This window comes from Microcebus murinus, chromosome 11, assembly GCF_040939455.1.
Source record: "Microcebus murinus isolate Inina chromosome 11, M.murinus_Inina_mat1.0, whole genome shotgun sequence".
Lineage (NCBI taxonomy): Eukaryota > Metazoa > Chordata > Mammalia > Primates > Cheirogaleidae > Microcebus > Microcebus murinus.
The window spans coordinates 70,132,691-70,149,431 of record NC_134114.1 but is presented as its reverse complement, the minus strand read 5'-3'; the positions used below and the strand labels follow the sequence as shown (position 1 = coordinate 70,149,431).

The 16,741-nt window shown below is 35.0% G+C and overlaps 1 protein-coding gene across 8 annotated transcripts in view; it reads left to right on the top strand.

Annotated features, from left to right (window-relative positions):
• MCTP1 (multiple C2 and transmembrane domain containing 1) overlaps positions 1–16,741 on the top strand; it is a 496,961-nt gene that overhangs the window by 333,171 nt on the left and 147,049 nt on the right. For 7 of the 8 annotated variants that reach the window (XM_076008188.1, XM_020290177.2, XM_076008190.1 and 4 more), the window contains 5 exons: positions 9,489–9,591; positions 11,334–11,436; positions 11,773–11,874; positions 12,258–12,332; positions 14,211–14,330. In XM_076008188.1, coding sequence (XP_075864303.1) covers positions 9,489–9,591; positions 11,334–11,436; positions 11,773–11,874; positions 12,258–12,332; positions 14,211–14,330 — 503 coding nt within the window. Of the gene's footprint in view, positions 1–9,488; positions 9,592–11,333; positions 11,437–11,772; positions 11,875–12,257; positions 12,333–14,210; positions 14,337–16,741 lie in introns of those variants that run through there. The other variant, XM_076008194.1, reaches the window with a different exon arrangement.

The window sequence follows — 16,741 nt, the reverse complement described above, 5'->3', positions numbered from 1 at the left end:
AAAAATTAGAAAACTGAGGTGTGGAGAGGTTAAGTAATTTGTCCATGACCAATACACACACACACACACACACACACACACACACACACACACACACTCACACTCACACTCACACTCACTCCAGCTTATAAATCACGGAACAAGCATACTGATCAAGAACTTTCCACTGAAGCCACCAGCTTACTTATACTGGAGAAAGGTAAATGTTGAGGGGATATGATTTCTTTTGTCAATTATCCAAAGGCCTGTCATAAGGACAGTATAGATATGAGCTGGCAAGGTGAGTAATGGCCAAGGTCCAGGTCCAGAGAGCAAATTTCCTTCTGGCAAATTTCATTAGAAGGAGATTTATTATAGAGCATTAAATGGATCACAGAATCTTTGTGGACATGAAGGGCCTAAGAAAACAGACTCTAATCTCAGTCTCTAGAAGTTCATACTAAAGCCACAGGGAAGAACCAAGGAGTTACTGACACTAGCAAGTTCAGAAGACACTGTGACAACTGCTTACAGGATTCCTAGTCCACAGCAATGAAATGGATGCCATATGCTCTCAGTTCACTGAGTTCTAATCTCAGATCTTAGGCAAGTACATCTGACTTGTACAACCTAAATCACATCAGCATGTCTAGCTGCAAGGGAGTCTAGAAATGTCACTTTGGGCTTCATGGCCTCTGTAGTTCAAAAAGAGACACTAAAAAATAGTTAGAATGGGTGCTCGGCAGGCCATCCACAATATCCAGCAAAGGAGGGCAGGTAAAGCACATTGGTCATTCTCTATGTGACAGATGCTGCAACCCCCTTTATATTCATCATTTTATTTAGATTTTTAAATTATTGCAGAAGGCAAACCATAGATCAGATACAAGCTATGGAAACATAATTTTATATACAATGTGCAGAATCATTTTCTAAAACTTATAGTTGCCAAAAAAATAGATCGGAAGATTCCTGTGGAGGTGATGATTTCCTATCACTGAAACTATTGAATCAGAACTTGATAAACCCCCTGGTTGCAGGGGGTGGGCAAGACCTACCTGAGCTTTTGAACTTGGCCTCTAAGGCTTCTTTCCAGGCCCTCAAATTCTGAGATGTTACAGTAGATACCAAGATAAATAATAGACTCTTGAATGAGATATTTTGTAGAATAATAATAAAAAAGATAAATACATAATTCTAAAGACAAAGCCTTGACAGATGACAATTTCTAGTTATTACCTTTGACTAGTTAACAAAAATTTAAAAAGTATAATCACTTAATACAGTACTTAATTTTTTAAGCCTAAAGAATTTATTTCACTGCAAAAGATCTCTTCAGTTAATTACTTTACTTATAGGGAAGCTTATCTGAAATCTCATGCTTTTCTGCAGGGGAATCTAATTGAAAATAAATTTACCATAGATCCTAAGGTATCAAGGAAGTCTTGTAAAAACAAAAGAGCTTATAATATATTTTTATACTCATTTTAGACCAGAAGACTTTTGTGTGTCTAAGCTCGTAACAAATTATTTGCATATATTAGTAGTTTCTATATTAAATATGAATTGAAAATTAAATCTTTAAATATTTTTTAATAAATTATGTTAAAAATTTATCTAAATTATATCTTATAATTTAGATAAATTATATCTAAATTCTTAAAAGCTTGAGCATAATTTTCTCACCACCTCTCCTCATTTGATAGATCTCATGGTTTCCCTCTTCTTTCTTTTTCAGTTTCTCATCAGTCTCATTTCACTTTTCATTCTTTTGTCATAAATTTTGAGCTTCTCAGCATATATATCAAGATGATTCAATTCTAGGACTCCAGAATGCATCTAGTTATACACAATCCTATAATATCTAGTTCTAGACCCTAAGGTAAATAAATTCATATTTATATTGAGCTTTGTCTGTTTCTACTGTTATAGTTTTCAAAATGCATTCCTAGAAGCTCTGGGGAGCCCCAAGACCAACTCAGAGATCTGTGAAATAAAAACTATTTTCATAATAATACTAAGATGTTATTTGCCTTTTTCACTCTCATTCTCTTATGAATATACAATGGAGTTTTCCAAAGTCTACATAAGGTTTGATTACTCTGATGTTAACATACCATGGATTTATTATTATTTTTAGTGAATTAATACATAGTTTTTTAATGTTATCATTTTTCATTTCTAAAATGGTAAATTTTGGAAGATATAGCCCACAAAAACAATAACTCCTTGAGATTCTTGATAATTTTTAAGACTTCCTAAGACCAAAATGTTTAAGAATTGTTGCTGTAAGGCAAGGATTCTCAACTGAGGAGAGGGTAGTATTGCCCTCTTGGGTATTTTAGAGATTATTTTTGTGGAGCACTACTGGTGCTTGATAGCTGGAGGATGGGGATACTAAATGTCCTACAAGGTATCAGACAATCTTATGTAATAAAATTCAGTCCTGCATGACTAAATTGATATAGGTTTAAAATCTGTTTCAGGATTATCTGAGCCTAGATTGCATCCTGAATGCAATAAATGCACAGAATGATTTATTCAAGCCTTGTAAATGGCTGCCATTTCCCTCGGTACACACCAAAGACCCAGGACGGTGTCCAAGGCACTTCATGGTCTTATACCCCATTGCTTCTCTAGCATCTACCAATCTCCCACTTGTTCCCTGGGGACAGTATCAGGGGCCCTGAGCACACCAAGCTTTGGTCTTGCTCTTCCTCTACCTGGATCACTATTCTCCAGATATCGCTTAGCCACTCTTTCACCTCCTTCAGTTCTTTGCTCAGACCTCAAGTCCTCACTGTGGGGCCTATTGCAACCATCCTAACTAAATCTACGTGCTGTGCCCCTCCCTGCCCCCTTCAAACTCCTTATTCTACTCTATGTTTTTCTGTTTTTCCATTAACACGTATTACTCTCTAACATATCATATAGTCTACTTAGTCACTATGCTCAATTTTTATTCTCTTTCTCTCCTCCCCTCCCCTCCCCAGATCAATTCTAAGAGAGCAGAGACCTTACCTTTCCCTTCTTTGTTCATATGACCTGACACATAGTAAGCATGCAATACGTATTCTTTTTTTAAATTTCAGAACTTTACAGGAGTACACACGTTTTGGTTACATAATTTGCTTTTGTACAGTTCCAGTCAAAGTAATAAGTGCACCCTTCACCCTGTTAGTGTGCATTGTATCCATTAGCTGTGAATCCATCGATAAGTACCATGTTTCATCGAAAATAAGACTTGCCCATAAAATAAGCCCTAGCAGGATTTCTAAGCATTTGTGCAATATAAGCCCTACGCCAAAAATAAGACCTAGTGATGGGCGTGGCTACACAGAGCATCTGCACAACCCATGCATTTCGTCGGGGAGCGGTAAAGAAGATGACCAGCCCTTCTCATCTGCCCCAAGAGAGCTCTATTGCTCGACATGAGAGATTGAGGCCAATGGTTCTAAAGGAAATAGAGTCACAAGAAATTCAGGATGGAATTCAGGGTTTAGAGAGTTATGATGATGTTCCAGAAGAAGACTACTTAACTATATTTGAATAAATGTAGATTGTTGTGCCATACACATAACACATTGCCTGAAAATAAGCCCTAGGGTGTCTTCTTGAGGAAAAATAAATATAAGACCCTGTCTTATTTTGGGGGAAACATGGTATTGGTTAAATAAATCAATGCATATTTTTATTTGTAAACAGCTTTCTATTTAGTCTTCCTTTATAATAGAGCTCAGGCATTATATTAAATTTTGAAATCATGTATGAGTCAGTTTTATTTTGGGATAGCAAAGAGGACATTGTGCATTATCAAATCTTCAATATAAAAAATAAAGATGTATTGAATCTAGTAGCTTGAGAGCCATGACTCTAGGGTGTTGATTTTCCTGCCATAATGAAACCCGCTTCAAGACTTGGGGGAAAAGAGAAGCCCTATTATTACTGCTCAGTCCCAGAATCAGACCCAGTGGGGGCCTAGTGTGAAGAGTGTCAGTTAATGTAATTCTACCAGTCAGATGTTTAAAATACGTTTAGGTCAGTCAATGAAGAAAGCTAAGGTCAAAACCACATCTCCAGTGATAAGAGGAGGAGGCTTGGAAGACACCTTCAACGTACATTGCTTTTTGTTCTGATGGGCCCAATGGAATTCCCTCAACTATAACATTGTTATTTATTCTGATTGAATTTCCAGTTTGTAGAAAGGACAGATGGCAAACTTGATTATAATTTTTTTTTTAAAAAAAGATCACAATATAGCCATTTCAAACTGTGGCAACTGAGGAAATTAAACCAAAAGAGCTTAATTTGTGCAAGGTAGGCCCCAAATAAAAGGCCCTCATGGGTATGAATTGCTTTCCATACTATTGAAAGCCTTCTATGTTTTCAGACATGGCAACAAAGAGGTGGTCACTGGGTATCCACACACACACATATTTTTATAACACATCACACCCAGAAAACTGTGCTCCTTGTCAGGAGCAAAAGGACCCCGGACAAAGGCCACCACTGATGGATCAGGATTAGCTCTCTATTCTGGGAGCAAGAATATCATTCAGCATCTTTTGAGTGACTTTAATGCTCAATCCAATAGTTTGCGCAAACTGAACTTGTCCCCTTGCCCACAAAACAGGTAGCGAGTGAGCAGGGGCGGTACAGACTTTCCCACAGTTCTTTGTCAGTATGTCAGTGTTGTGACCTTAAAGAGCAAGGACTAAGAAGGAGAGAGAATTAGCCAGTCAGTGTACCCCCGTTTAATCCTTGGTGCCGTTTTGAAGATCGCCAGAAAAGACGCTCATTGGAGACAATTCTGATGTTTGTTTTTATTGTTATAGGAATGCCTTTTCACCAAAAGAAGAATTGAGGTGATAGAGTATATGCTTTAGAACTCTGTTGTAGATTCTGTTTTAGAGTGAGGGTGTAAAAGAGTCTCTTTCTAATGTGAATTCCTTGGGGAGATTCTTTTTGTTTTAAGATGAAACTCCATAGGAAAAAAATAGCTCTTAGTTTTTATTAATAGCTAAATTATAGAGAAAGACATCAGTCCTAATGTAATATTTTTAAGTATATATTTTATAGTGGATATGCAATACCTAAGTTTTTGTCTTATAGAGAACTTATTAAAGGAATACACAAATAGATTTAAGCTAAATATTCCCGATCATAAATTGTTAAAGTCCACTTTTTATGTCATTGTCCTTCACTTCTAAAATCACTGGTGAGAGAAATGTGCAATCACCATAGATCACAAGAGTCACCTCCCCTGGGGGAGGTCTTCACATCTTTTCCCCTTTCCTGTTCTAGGGTTGTAGAACGACATGCTTCCTTCTCATTGCTCCCATTGCACCCTTCACTTACCTTTATTATGGCACTTAACAACCCTGCATCATAATTGTGTATTTACATGTCCATCATGTCTTCTAAATTTTGCATGGCTTGGGAGCTGGACTATGTCTTAATCATATTTATAATTCTGGGATGAGCAGAACAGAGAGTCAGTTTCTATTTCACTCTAGAAAATTGTTAGCATGGAAAACTACCATGTTCTCAAAGAAGGCTGATTCCTTTCTAGCTGTCATGGTGGGTAAAGCAATCAATCCCACAGCCCCTGCCCTCACTCAGCACTGCTGCAATTTCCGTCTTCTTTCTATCTAAACCAAATTCTCCAGTTTCTTGCATTGCTAAGGAGAGGGATGTGAAATTTTTTAGCAAAAATGATAGGGCTTAAGGAAGAGCCGGTTGGTACTTACAGGTCTGCTTTAGTCTTATGACAAAAATGAGTCAGAGGGAGACAAGATAATCAAACATTTAAGCTCTTTAAATACTCAAACATTATAAGAAATAAAATACATTTCAGGCTGGGTACGGTGGCTCACACCTATAATCCTAGCACTCTGGGAGGCCAAGGCGGGTGGATCGCTCAAGGTCAGGAGTTCCAGACCAGCCTGAGCAAGAGCGAGACCCATCTCTACTAAAAATAGAAAGACATTAATTAGCCAACTAAAAATATATAGAAAAATAATTAGCCGGGCATGGTGGCGCATGCCTGTAGTCCCAGCTACTCGGGAGGCTGAGGCAAAAGGATTGGGTGAGGTTGCTGTGAGCTAGGCTGATGTCATGGCACTCTAGCCAGGGCAACAGAGTGAGAACTCTGTCTCAAAAAAAAAAAAAAAAATGCATTTCAACGTTCGATGCTGCCTTCATTCCTTGCACTTCTAGCCATACAGTATTGAATGAGAATATTGCAGGGCACTGCTTTGTATCACTCTCTGGAGCTTTAGATAGAGAACATAGTGTACTTTATAGACATCCACACCCCATCCTAGAGTCAACTCCACAGCCCAGGTACTCTCAGCAAGCAGAGCAGCATGTCATAGAGTCTAAATGGAATGACAAAAGGATGAAAGGAAGGAATAATTAAGGAGATAATTAATGGTTAGGTCCATCAATAGTATTTCTCTGATTGGTTTTGTTTGTTTAAGTGGCAGATAATCAAGGCTGCAAAATTTAGGAACTAAAAAGCCAGTGATTTAAAGCATTATTTAGCAAACCAGATAAGCACATTAGCTATGTGTAACCACTTCTTTAAAATAAAACTGTAGTGTATGCTCTTTAGTGGCAGGTTCATGGAATTTGATATTGTGCATTTACTATTATTTTGGTTCAGATTTCTGTTCATTTTTAATTGCCCTTGAATCATACAGTGGCAGAAGGAAGCTTTCTAAATCAGTCAAAAATAACACAGTGTGTAAAGATCTGATGTGGGCATCCATTACTGATGACTGTAAAATGATAACTTTTTAGAAGGAAAAGATGAATATAAATTAAACATAAAATTGCCTGCTCTCTCCTTACCTACACTTGCATCTTTGTCAGATTCTAGAGATATCCAGTCTGAGTACCTTGTTGAATGCTTATTGTCCTTGGAGGAAAGAAAAGACTGGCTTGGCTAAGCTCAATGAATTGTTTTCCATTTTCAAATAATAATATGAGGGCATCTTTAGATTATTCAATATTGACATCTGCAAATCCTGTTGATTCTACCCTCAAAATATATCCAGAATCCAACCACTTTCACCCCCTGGATTATTGCAATAGCCTCCTGGCTCTTCTCCCTCCCTCCTCCATTGCTCTTTCTCCACCTTGCTTTCCAAATAGCAGCCATCAGATCATGTCATTCCTCAACTCGACCCCCTCCATAAGCCTCCCCTCTTAATAAGTGTGAAAGCCAAGTCATTTCAGAGGCCTTCCACTGTCCTCAGATCTCTCTGAGTGACATACGACGCTCCCCTCACCTTCCCAACCCATTCCTCCAGTCACACTGGCATCCCGAATATTCTAGAGCCAACGGGCATAGCCACTTCCCTGGCCTTTGCACAGTCTGTTCCTCTGGGTAGCCCAGGCTCCCCTCCTTCACCTCCTCATTTCTTTACCTATAATGTCACTTTCTCAGCAAGACTTTCTCTACAGCCCTTTTTAAAAAATTGTGTGTGTGTGTATGTATGTGTATATATATATATATATATATATATATATATATACCAACACTCCCCATCACCTTTCTCATTTTTATTTTTCTCCATAGTACTTATCACCTTCTAAAATCCTACAGAATGTGTTTATTATCTGTCTTCTTACTCATTGTAAATTTCATAAGGTCAGGGATTTATTTATTTATTTATTTATTTTTAGTTGTTTTGTTGACTTCTGTCTCCCCAACACATAACACTGCCTGGTACTCGGTAAACAATACATATTTCTTAAATGAGCGAATCTATATCAAACTATTACCCAACTTTTCATATGTGTGTGGCCTACTATCTACTAAGGTGCAGCACAATTACTGGGAAAGGTCTTATCTAGAATCTTACATTTAAATATATTTTGAAAATGGTTTGCATCTGCCTGTTTATGCAGATATTCCATATCTGAATTCTATGGAAGAAAATAAAGTTGATATGCCAAATATCAACCTATTACAATGTGTTTTAATGAACAAAATATTATTTTTTGAACACTATCTTCCATAGGGCATATGAGTTGGAAGTGAGGGGTATAACAGGTAGGGTAAGAGGATGAAGAAGGTGGGGGTGGGGGAGATAATACAGATCCTAACCCAGAAGTAAAATTTTCACCAGACCTTGGAGATTTCCAGTTCTCTATTCTTCATTAAAAATTATTCCTAAGATACAAAATTGCAAAGACCACCATAATGTTAAATTATGCAATTATCCTGGGGTATATGAGGCTACTGAACCAGCATACACATATTAAATCTCTTTTTTAATATAAAATTAATAAATTAAATTAAAGGTGAGTCAAAGTTTGTACAGCTCATTTTAAGAATTACTATATGGAAAGTAAATACACAGCTGTATGGGAATACATAGCTTATCTGTCGCTGATAGCTAATGAATTCCTTCCCATTAAAATTTAATTGAAAATCTTCAATGATATTTAAGCTTTCGCAGAAGTGTAAACTGTGGCTACAATTCACAATGCATTTAAAACAATTATTCTTTATCATTAAAGTTAATAATATGCACATTAACCTCTTATGTAGTCTAAATCAATATTATAGTTTAAAAGATATGACCTCTGGACAGCTTTGTCTAAATATTGATTTCATTGTCATTTGTATAAGGTATCAAACAAATTACATGCTGCACTAATATCATTAATGCTGCCCCCATAGAGCCTCTGACTTCATGGGTTCTTATAATACACAACATATTATAACATTACGAAAATATTGAGGACTTCACAAAACGTAACTGCCAAATGGATAAGATTTGAATATGACAAGGCAGGGTGTCTATAAACAGATGATAATTTCTAAATACTTTACTTTCAGGGGACAGAAAAAAATACTGCTCTTTTAACATGCAGATTGGTTGTTGATGTTAAGTTTCAAATGGCAGAATTTTTCTGCCTCAGAGGGTCTAATTTACCTTCCTGTGAGGCCATAAATATCTCAGAAGAAAATAACTAAATCTTAGTCCAATTAAAATGTTATAATTCTGCAATGTAGCAGTTTTGGCAAAATAAACTTGATTAGAAATTCCTGTTACAGAATCAGAAATTCTTGATTACTAGTAAATCAGATGAATTGAAAAACACATGCATAAAAGTAAAGAGGCTGAGTTTTCAAATGGTCATTATAGAATTAAATAAAAACTTATTTAAGGACAGACATGCATCACATTCTCTATCATAATTAGCAGTTATGTATTAGTTTTGTAAAACAAAATTGCAAATTGAAATGGAAGCTATATAATTTCCTTTCTTTCACTTTTTCAGGCTCTAAATAGCTATGAATTATAACAATTGCTAACATCAACCAGTTATAGCTAACTCTACTTTGATAGGATATTTTTGCAATTTTTAAAATTGCACTTCACATTTTGTTTACTATAAAACCTTTTGAAAAAGAGATATTGTCATGATCATGACACTGTGAACTGTGGGTGCTATTTATACTAAAAATGTTCACCCAAAATCTCTTGTAGGTAAAAGTGACCCATTTTGTGTGGTAGAACTGAACAACGATAGACTGCTAACACATACCGTCTACAAAAATCTCAATCCTGAGTGGAACAAAGTCTTCACGTTGTAAGTAGGCATTACCTTGGGCTCATTTCAGAAATGGTATTAAATTGTACTTATTTTAGAGGGTGTTTTTTTTTCAATCTATTTGTTTATTCTTAACTGATTCACAACTTAGTACATCTGGCCTGCCTTTGCTAACAATGAATTTCCTAACTTCCTACCTTCATGAGAGTGAAACGTGGGAATAACGGTATGCAATTTTTCTTTGTTTTTACAGACTTTTTTTTTAAACTGTCCTTTTTCTATGATTTGACTAAGGGTTCTGCTCCCATTAACTGAATTGCCATACTGCTTCTTCCTTTTATACTTGCTATTGAAATTCTTCCCAATTGCATTGACACCAAGGAGGACAAAGCTCTATTTGTTTCATTGCTGAAATCAGCAAACAATCCGGTCACGAATTCGGCAGATGCTTTAGTTTTGGTTTGTTTCATTTTCGCACAATAAGAATATTAAGTATTGTCCTAGATACCCAAAACACCCTTTGCGTTGATTTTCCTTTGTTTTAAAAAAGTTTGTAAACCTTTTCAATCATGCACTGCAAAAGCTGCCAATGCTACACTATAGCATCTCTCCTAAGTTCGGTTTTTTAAAACTGGGCTTTTGAAATTGACTCTGAACAAAGGAAAACTCTCCAAACAGAAGTACTTTTTAAAAGTTTTCTACCATAATTTTATTTTTTGTATATGAAAAACTGCTAAATTCTTCATTAATTTCATATAATGTCTCTGCTTTAAGAGCCAGGAACTAATCAGCTTTAATTATCTGACCAATTTATTTTTAAGGAATTCCACATTTTTATAAGAGATAAAAGCCTGGTCAGGAGACTTGCACTCCTAAGAAGATTGTGGAGAGTGTTTTTCTCGGGAATGCATAATTGAATGAATAGGTTTGATTATTATCAAAGCCATTAATTGATTGTGCCCTGATAAAGCCTCTTCTCACATGTGGTTGTAATTTTTCAGTAATGAATATATTCACTTTTTTGTTTTCTCTTAATTCATGTTTTCTTCGTAAACAGTTTGATCAAAGAATAAATGCTGTCAACAATTTGTGCTTATTTTCCAGAAACAAAAATATGAAGAGCTCACACAGTTGTTTATTAACATATGTTGTCTTTGGAACATAATGGAACACTACTTAATGTCTAAATTCCAGGGTGGTACAACAGCTAAATGTTACATTTTCTCCATTCTATTTTCTGTGTTAATTTTTACTGTAAACCTAAAAGAAACTAAACCAATGTTTTGGTGAAAGCTGTAAATGAAAAGGAGATGTCTTATTATTATGAAAAAGAATATTTATATAAAATATACTGTGACTCTTGATGATATAAAACCTGGTAGTGTTTTATGAGGGGAAAATGGGAAGATATAAAATTATTGTGATAATGAGAAGAAGGAAAAGTCTAAAAAACACCAGTGCCACTTACGGATTTTTTTTTCTGATAACTTATTCTGTGCTCATCCAGTTGGGAAATTATATTTCCATTAAAAAATTATAACTTGAAATTACAATGGTGTTCGAAGTTCCAGATAATAGAATCATCACTGTAGTCGACTAAGGTGCATTATGGGAAATTCTGTCAGATACCAAGCTACCTTGTGTATGTGGGTATGCAAATAGCATACATAAACACACACACACATACAAAATCAGCTGGAGCTATCTAAATTTTCAAAACCATTCTAGTTCTCGTTTCCCACTAATGAACTCTTTTTTTCTTATGTATATTTATTATGCAGCAACATTAAAGATATCCATTCAGTTCTTGAAGTGACAGTTTATGACGAAGATCGGGATCGAAGTGCTGACTTTCTGGGCAAAGTTGCTATACCATTGCTGTCTGTAAGTTTTATTCACCTGACACACTGTTCTGTGTTGCTTTTGCTCATGGAAAAAAAAAAAAAAAAAACTCTCAGCTCTATGTCTGTCATTTCTCAACCAAGGTCTGTAATAAGAACACTAAAAATTTTAACATACTCAATTCACGGCCATGTTGAATCCCATGATAGTTAATTTTTCCTGACAGACTTGATCCTGGTAATGAACAGGTACTTGTCAGAATTGCCACAGTTGTTTTGGGTTCTCTGTCAGTTTCAGCAGCTGGGGGTGAAAGGTCACTGAGAGAGTGTATTCAGTGGAGACCGCAAGACAGACGGCTGTCATGTCCTTTTCCCGCAGATTCAAAATGGTGAACAGAAAGCCTACGTCTTGAAAAACAAGCAGCTGACAGGGCCAACAAAGGGGGTCATCTATCTTGAAATAGATGTGATTTTTAATGCTGTAAGTCTTAACTTTGGCTTTTTTGTACTGCTAAAGAGTTCAGTTTCATGAAAGCTTTTGTTCCTGATTTGTAGAGAATTTCTGTCATTCCTCATTTTCTCTAAACCTTGATGTATCCTGGAGAATACGCTTCTGCCACAGCCTGGCACACCCACACTTTCTGTTATACTTGGCGACTGCTGCTGCGGTTGTGCTCTGGCCGCTGCCTGCCGGCGTAAGAAAGGGAAGCGCATGCATGTGCAACTGTATACATTTATATTTTATGAGCACAGCAGCCACGACTTTGAAACTTTAGAAATTATTGCAAATTGAACTGCGTGAAAAACTTGTAAACATTTGTAATATATATGAATCCAATAACAGACACATATGTTGGTGTATAGGTGAAAGCCAGCTTACGAACATTAATACCCAAAGAACAGAAGTACATTGAAGAGGAAAACAGACTCTCTAAACAGGTAAAATGCAAGGCAAGATTAATCCCTCTGGGAAGACCTGATTGTATCTGTAAAACATCTAAGTAAATTCAAATAAACTTTGGAGGTATGGAGGGGGGATGACTGTGGAATTTTTGATCATCTACTTATTGAAAATGGCTCTTTCTTTTTTTTCTTTCCTTTTCTTCTTTTTTTTTTTCCCTTTCTCTAAAAGATCAAACAGAGAAAATACCAAACTAATAAATTGGATGGGGTGGGGGTAGTCAGAAAGGAAAGGGGAGAATGTAGGTACTACATATAATGGATATGTATTCATGCGTTAGCAAAAGAATGATCATTTTGAACATAAAATACAATTTGATTGCCATGGAATGTGTAAAGGAGAACACCAAAAGCTGAGATTCAAATATATGTCCAGACCACCCACAGGTATGATTGCAGGTGTGTGTAAAGTGAGCCCAGCATTAAAGCTCTTCCCTCTAATCCAGATGAGAAGGGGGCTTCATCTTCTAAGGGAAATCTTCCTCTTAATTAGATTTTTAACTATGATCTTTTAGAAGTAAACTTTTATTGGCATGTTTAGCTAAGAAAATAAAAAATCAAGAAATCTAATTTTTCTATTATGAAGGGAATTTTAAATTAAGCTTGCTGTCTATTGCTTACAATCTTAAATTAGGCTTGATATCAAGTTAAGACACAGTGATAAGCCCCCCCCTTTTAAAAAATGTTTGCATCAAATTAAGAGAGAGAAAATGTACTTGCTACCACTACAAAGTATACTGAACTTATCTGTGCCTTTAAATATTTAATAATTTTTTGGCATTTGAAGCCTGAATTTATTTTTAATCTAATAAATTCACCAAAAATAGCTTTTTAAGGGAGGTGATAGGGAGGGACCAAGAAGGAAAACAAATAGGGAGATTCTATTTAGCCTGCAAGGAATTTCAATTTTAGCAACTTGTTTAAATTGGTCTACACATACATTTATCTATATTTACACACATGTATTTTTTTCCATGTAACCTCAGTAAACTTTATTAGCTACTTCTTAAAAATATCAGATCGTCATTGAAGTATATTTAGTAATAGCAAAATATTAACCTGCAGACACATAATTATTTTAATTATTAATACAGCTATATGTAATTTTTTGAACTATCATCTAGTACATGAGCTATTCATTTTTGCAGCTGTAGTATGCATTAGTTTTAAACTTTATATTTAAATTATATCAATTCTCATATACATTTTTAATAAGAGATTTAAAAAGTATTTGGTTCCTATAAGTTTTTCCCTACCTACAAAATTATGAAAAAGTAATGAGAAAATACCAGTTAGATTTATTGGGGGGGAGAGAAAGAGAGAGAAAGGTACAAATAGAGAGATGATAGACAGATGATAGGAATCCTACTAAAATGGTAGAAAAAAACCTGTTTTCTATAAGAAAGCAATATTTGACAAGGTTTTCTCTAAGACCCTAAATAAAAACATAGCAAGTTATACATTTCACTTTGAAATATCTTAAAATTATAACATTTAAAGAATCTTAAAACCATAACAAAATTTAAGAGTTTAAAATTAATAAAGAGGCAGTAAGTAGCAAAATTTTTTTTAAATCTGTTAGAGATTTTTTTTCTTCTGGGGCCAGGTATTCCAATCTATATAACATTATTTTAAAACACATATTTAGCTAAGAAGTTGTTCTAAGTCAATTCTTTCCACTTTCTTCAGAAATACTTCTTTTTTTTTTAACTTGTGAGCCAAATTGCTTGGTATGTTCGTGTAACTTTATTAACTTCCTGAATCCTTTTTAAGTCACAATAAGCTTGAAGAATTTTGCAGCATATCAGATGGTTTTTAGTCTTGCAAATTCTAATAATATTTTCGTTTTCCTTACAGCTGCTACTAAGAAACTTTATCAGAATGAAACGTTGTGTCATGGTGCTTGTAAATGCTGCATACTACGTTAATAGTTGCTTTGATTGGGATTCACCCCCAAGGAGTCTCGCTGCTTTTGTGGTATGATCATACTGTATTACTTACATTGTTATTCATTAAATTCAGTAATCATAGCTTCATGTTTCTGTGGCTATAGTAACAGTTATGTTGATGTGGCCATTTAAAAACTCCTATTTTAAGACTTGACTGGACAGATTTGCCGTGGGCAGGAACCTGATGGATTGTACAAGGTCTGAGTCCAAGAATACATTTTCCCCCCTCAGATTTCCGGAACACAAGACATCTCAGCCAATGTATAATTTTCTCTGTGACAGTTAAAAAGTAAAATTTTACATATTGCATAATTCCAAATCCCAATAGGAGTGCCAAGAAAAGTACTCACTGTGAAAAATAATAGTAATAATCTTGACCATCCTCAATTTGATTTCATTTATTTTATAGTAACTTTTTCAAAATATGAAAATCATTGGCAGTAGAATGCTAGTTGATAATGCTTTAATTTATTAATCAATTGGGAGTGAATGTGACCTATTTAAGAGATGGTTTATTATTTCTGAGATTTTCAGGTTTTAAAAAGTCACAAGTAAGAACTTGATAGATCCAAATAGTCCTTTAATAATGTTAGTCTCTACAATGGAATACTGCTCAATAAAAAAAAAAAAAAAAAAAAAAAAAAAAAAATAATGTTAGTCTTGTACAATTTTACTTTGATTATTTAAAAACTGCTTATGAGACCAACTGCCAGAGCTAGAAAATCCAAAAGAATACTTTCCTCTGAGCTTTAGCTGGGATTTTCTTCTCATGTTATTTTTGCTTATTCAGGATTTCAGTTTGAAGTTTAAGTGGAGTCCTTTCGAAATTCTTTATTTTATTTTCATATTTGCTAGAATATGAGTACCTTATGTTTCCTTATAGTTGCCAGTTTTGCAGAATATGACTTTATTATAGGGGCTTACAAAAAGAGCCTTAATTATAGTAACAAATCAACATTTTAGTATTGCCATTCAAATGAATGTATGCATATCTGTCTAGTACTTTGAGCTCTGTCCTCCTCTCAGGCCTTGTATGGGACTTTCATTAATGTCTGAGCACATGGAACAAAGAGTGTGTATGTCCCTTTGTCTTGTAAGTTACCAGAAAGTTAGGCAGCCTGCTTCTCATAAACCCATTTTTGTCTCCTTAAAGAAAGTCATTGTCATCGTCATTAAGTTCTAGGAAAAAAATCTCCATCTCTCAATATTCTTTTAGTAACTTTTTCACATGATAAATACATTAGGGTACTGTTAAGCAAACTTTATCCTGATTTTTCACTAGCTAAGAGGCACTTTGACATTAGTGAGGAAAAAATGATATTGAGTTCCTATGTGTATTTTATAATATTACTTCCAGTTTCCATAGGGCCATATAACAGGTGCAAAAAATTCTACTCAAAAGGTTGTGCTGCCATTTTTGATTCACTCCTTCTAACGTCATTCCTCACAGCTGTTTGTAAACTTTGAAAGCAGAGAAATGTATATAAGTATGTCATTTGTTCAGGAACATTCATTTTTTTACACTTTAGCATTGCAATGTGTTGTATAAGTCTTATAAACTTCTGGCTTCTGGAGGTCATTCATGTAAAATGAATTCAAGATGGCAGCCTGCTTTTTACAATTTACTTATGATTTCTAAAAAAAAAATATATCGGGCACTGGTATACTGAGCATCTGAGGAACATTTATATATTACTTGAGTGTTTTCACTGTAAGAAGATTGAAGTTCATTGGGAAAGAAATGCAATAGTATCTCTCTTAGCTGGTGGTCAGTGTCTGACAGATTCAGTCTTATGAAACACAAGCTGAATGCAAGAGGCTCACAAAAAGAGACGAACACAATAAAGGTAGAAAAAGGGACTCCTGACGCTCATGGTGAAAAAAGAAGCTACAGACTATGATGTAGACACACAGTGAGAAGAAGCAATAATATTAACTATGTTTTGCTGGAAACCAGAAGTGCTGGATTACATTCTATTGAATGTGATTAAAACAACTATTAATAATAACAAAACTGAACATTTATTGAGACCTGCGCTGGGGGTTCTAGGAGAATGGGATCATGCCTTTTTCCTTCTGGTACTTCAGCATCACCCTAATAGTACCTAGCATTTAGTAAGCTCCCAGTATAAATGGATGACTAAACCAGTTGACCAATCAATTAGCCAATTAATTAATTTGAAAATTTTTCTTAGGTGGAGCACCTCATTCTTCAATGATGCCAGGTAAATAAGGGTTTGCTCTAATGAAGCTAGCTATTTAAATCATGATAAACATAGCTTAATACTATTGCAGCAATTTTCCCTGGAGTTTCCATTTAAATCCTGAGCTATTTCATAATCTTTTATCAATCATCTATTTTAACCTCAGATTAAATTCCAATATAAAAATATTATATAATAATAATATTTATTAAGAACTTACTATGTGCCAAGGAAC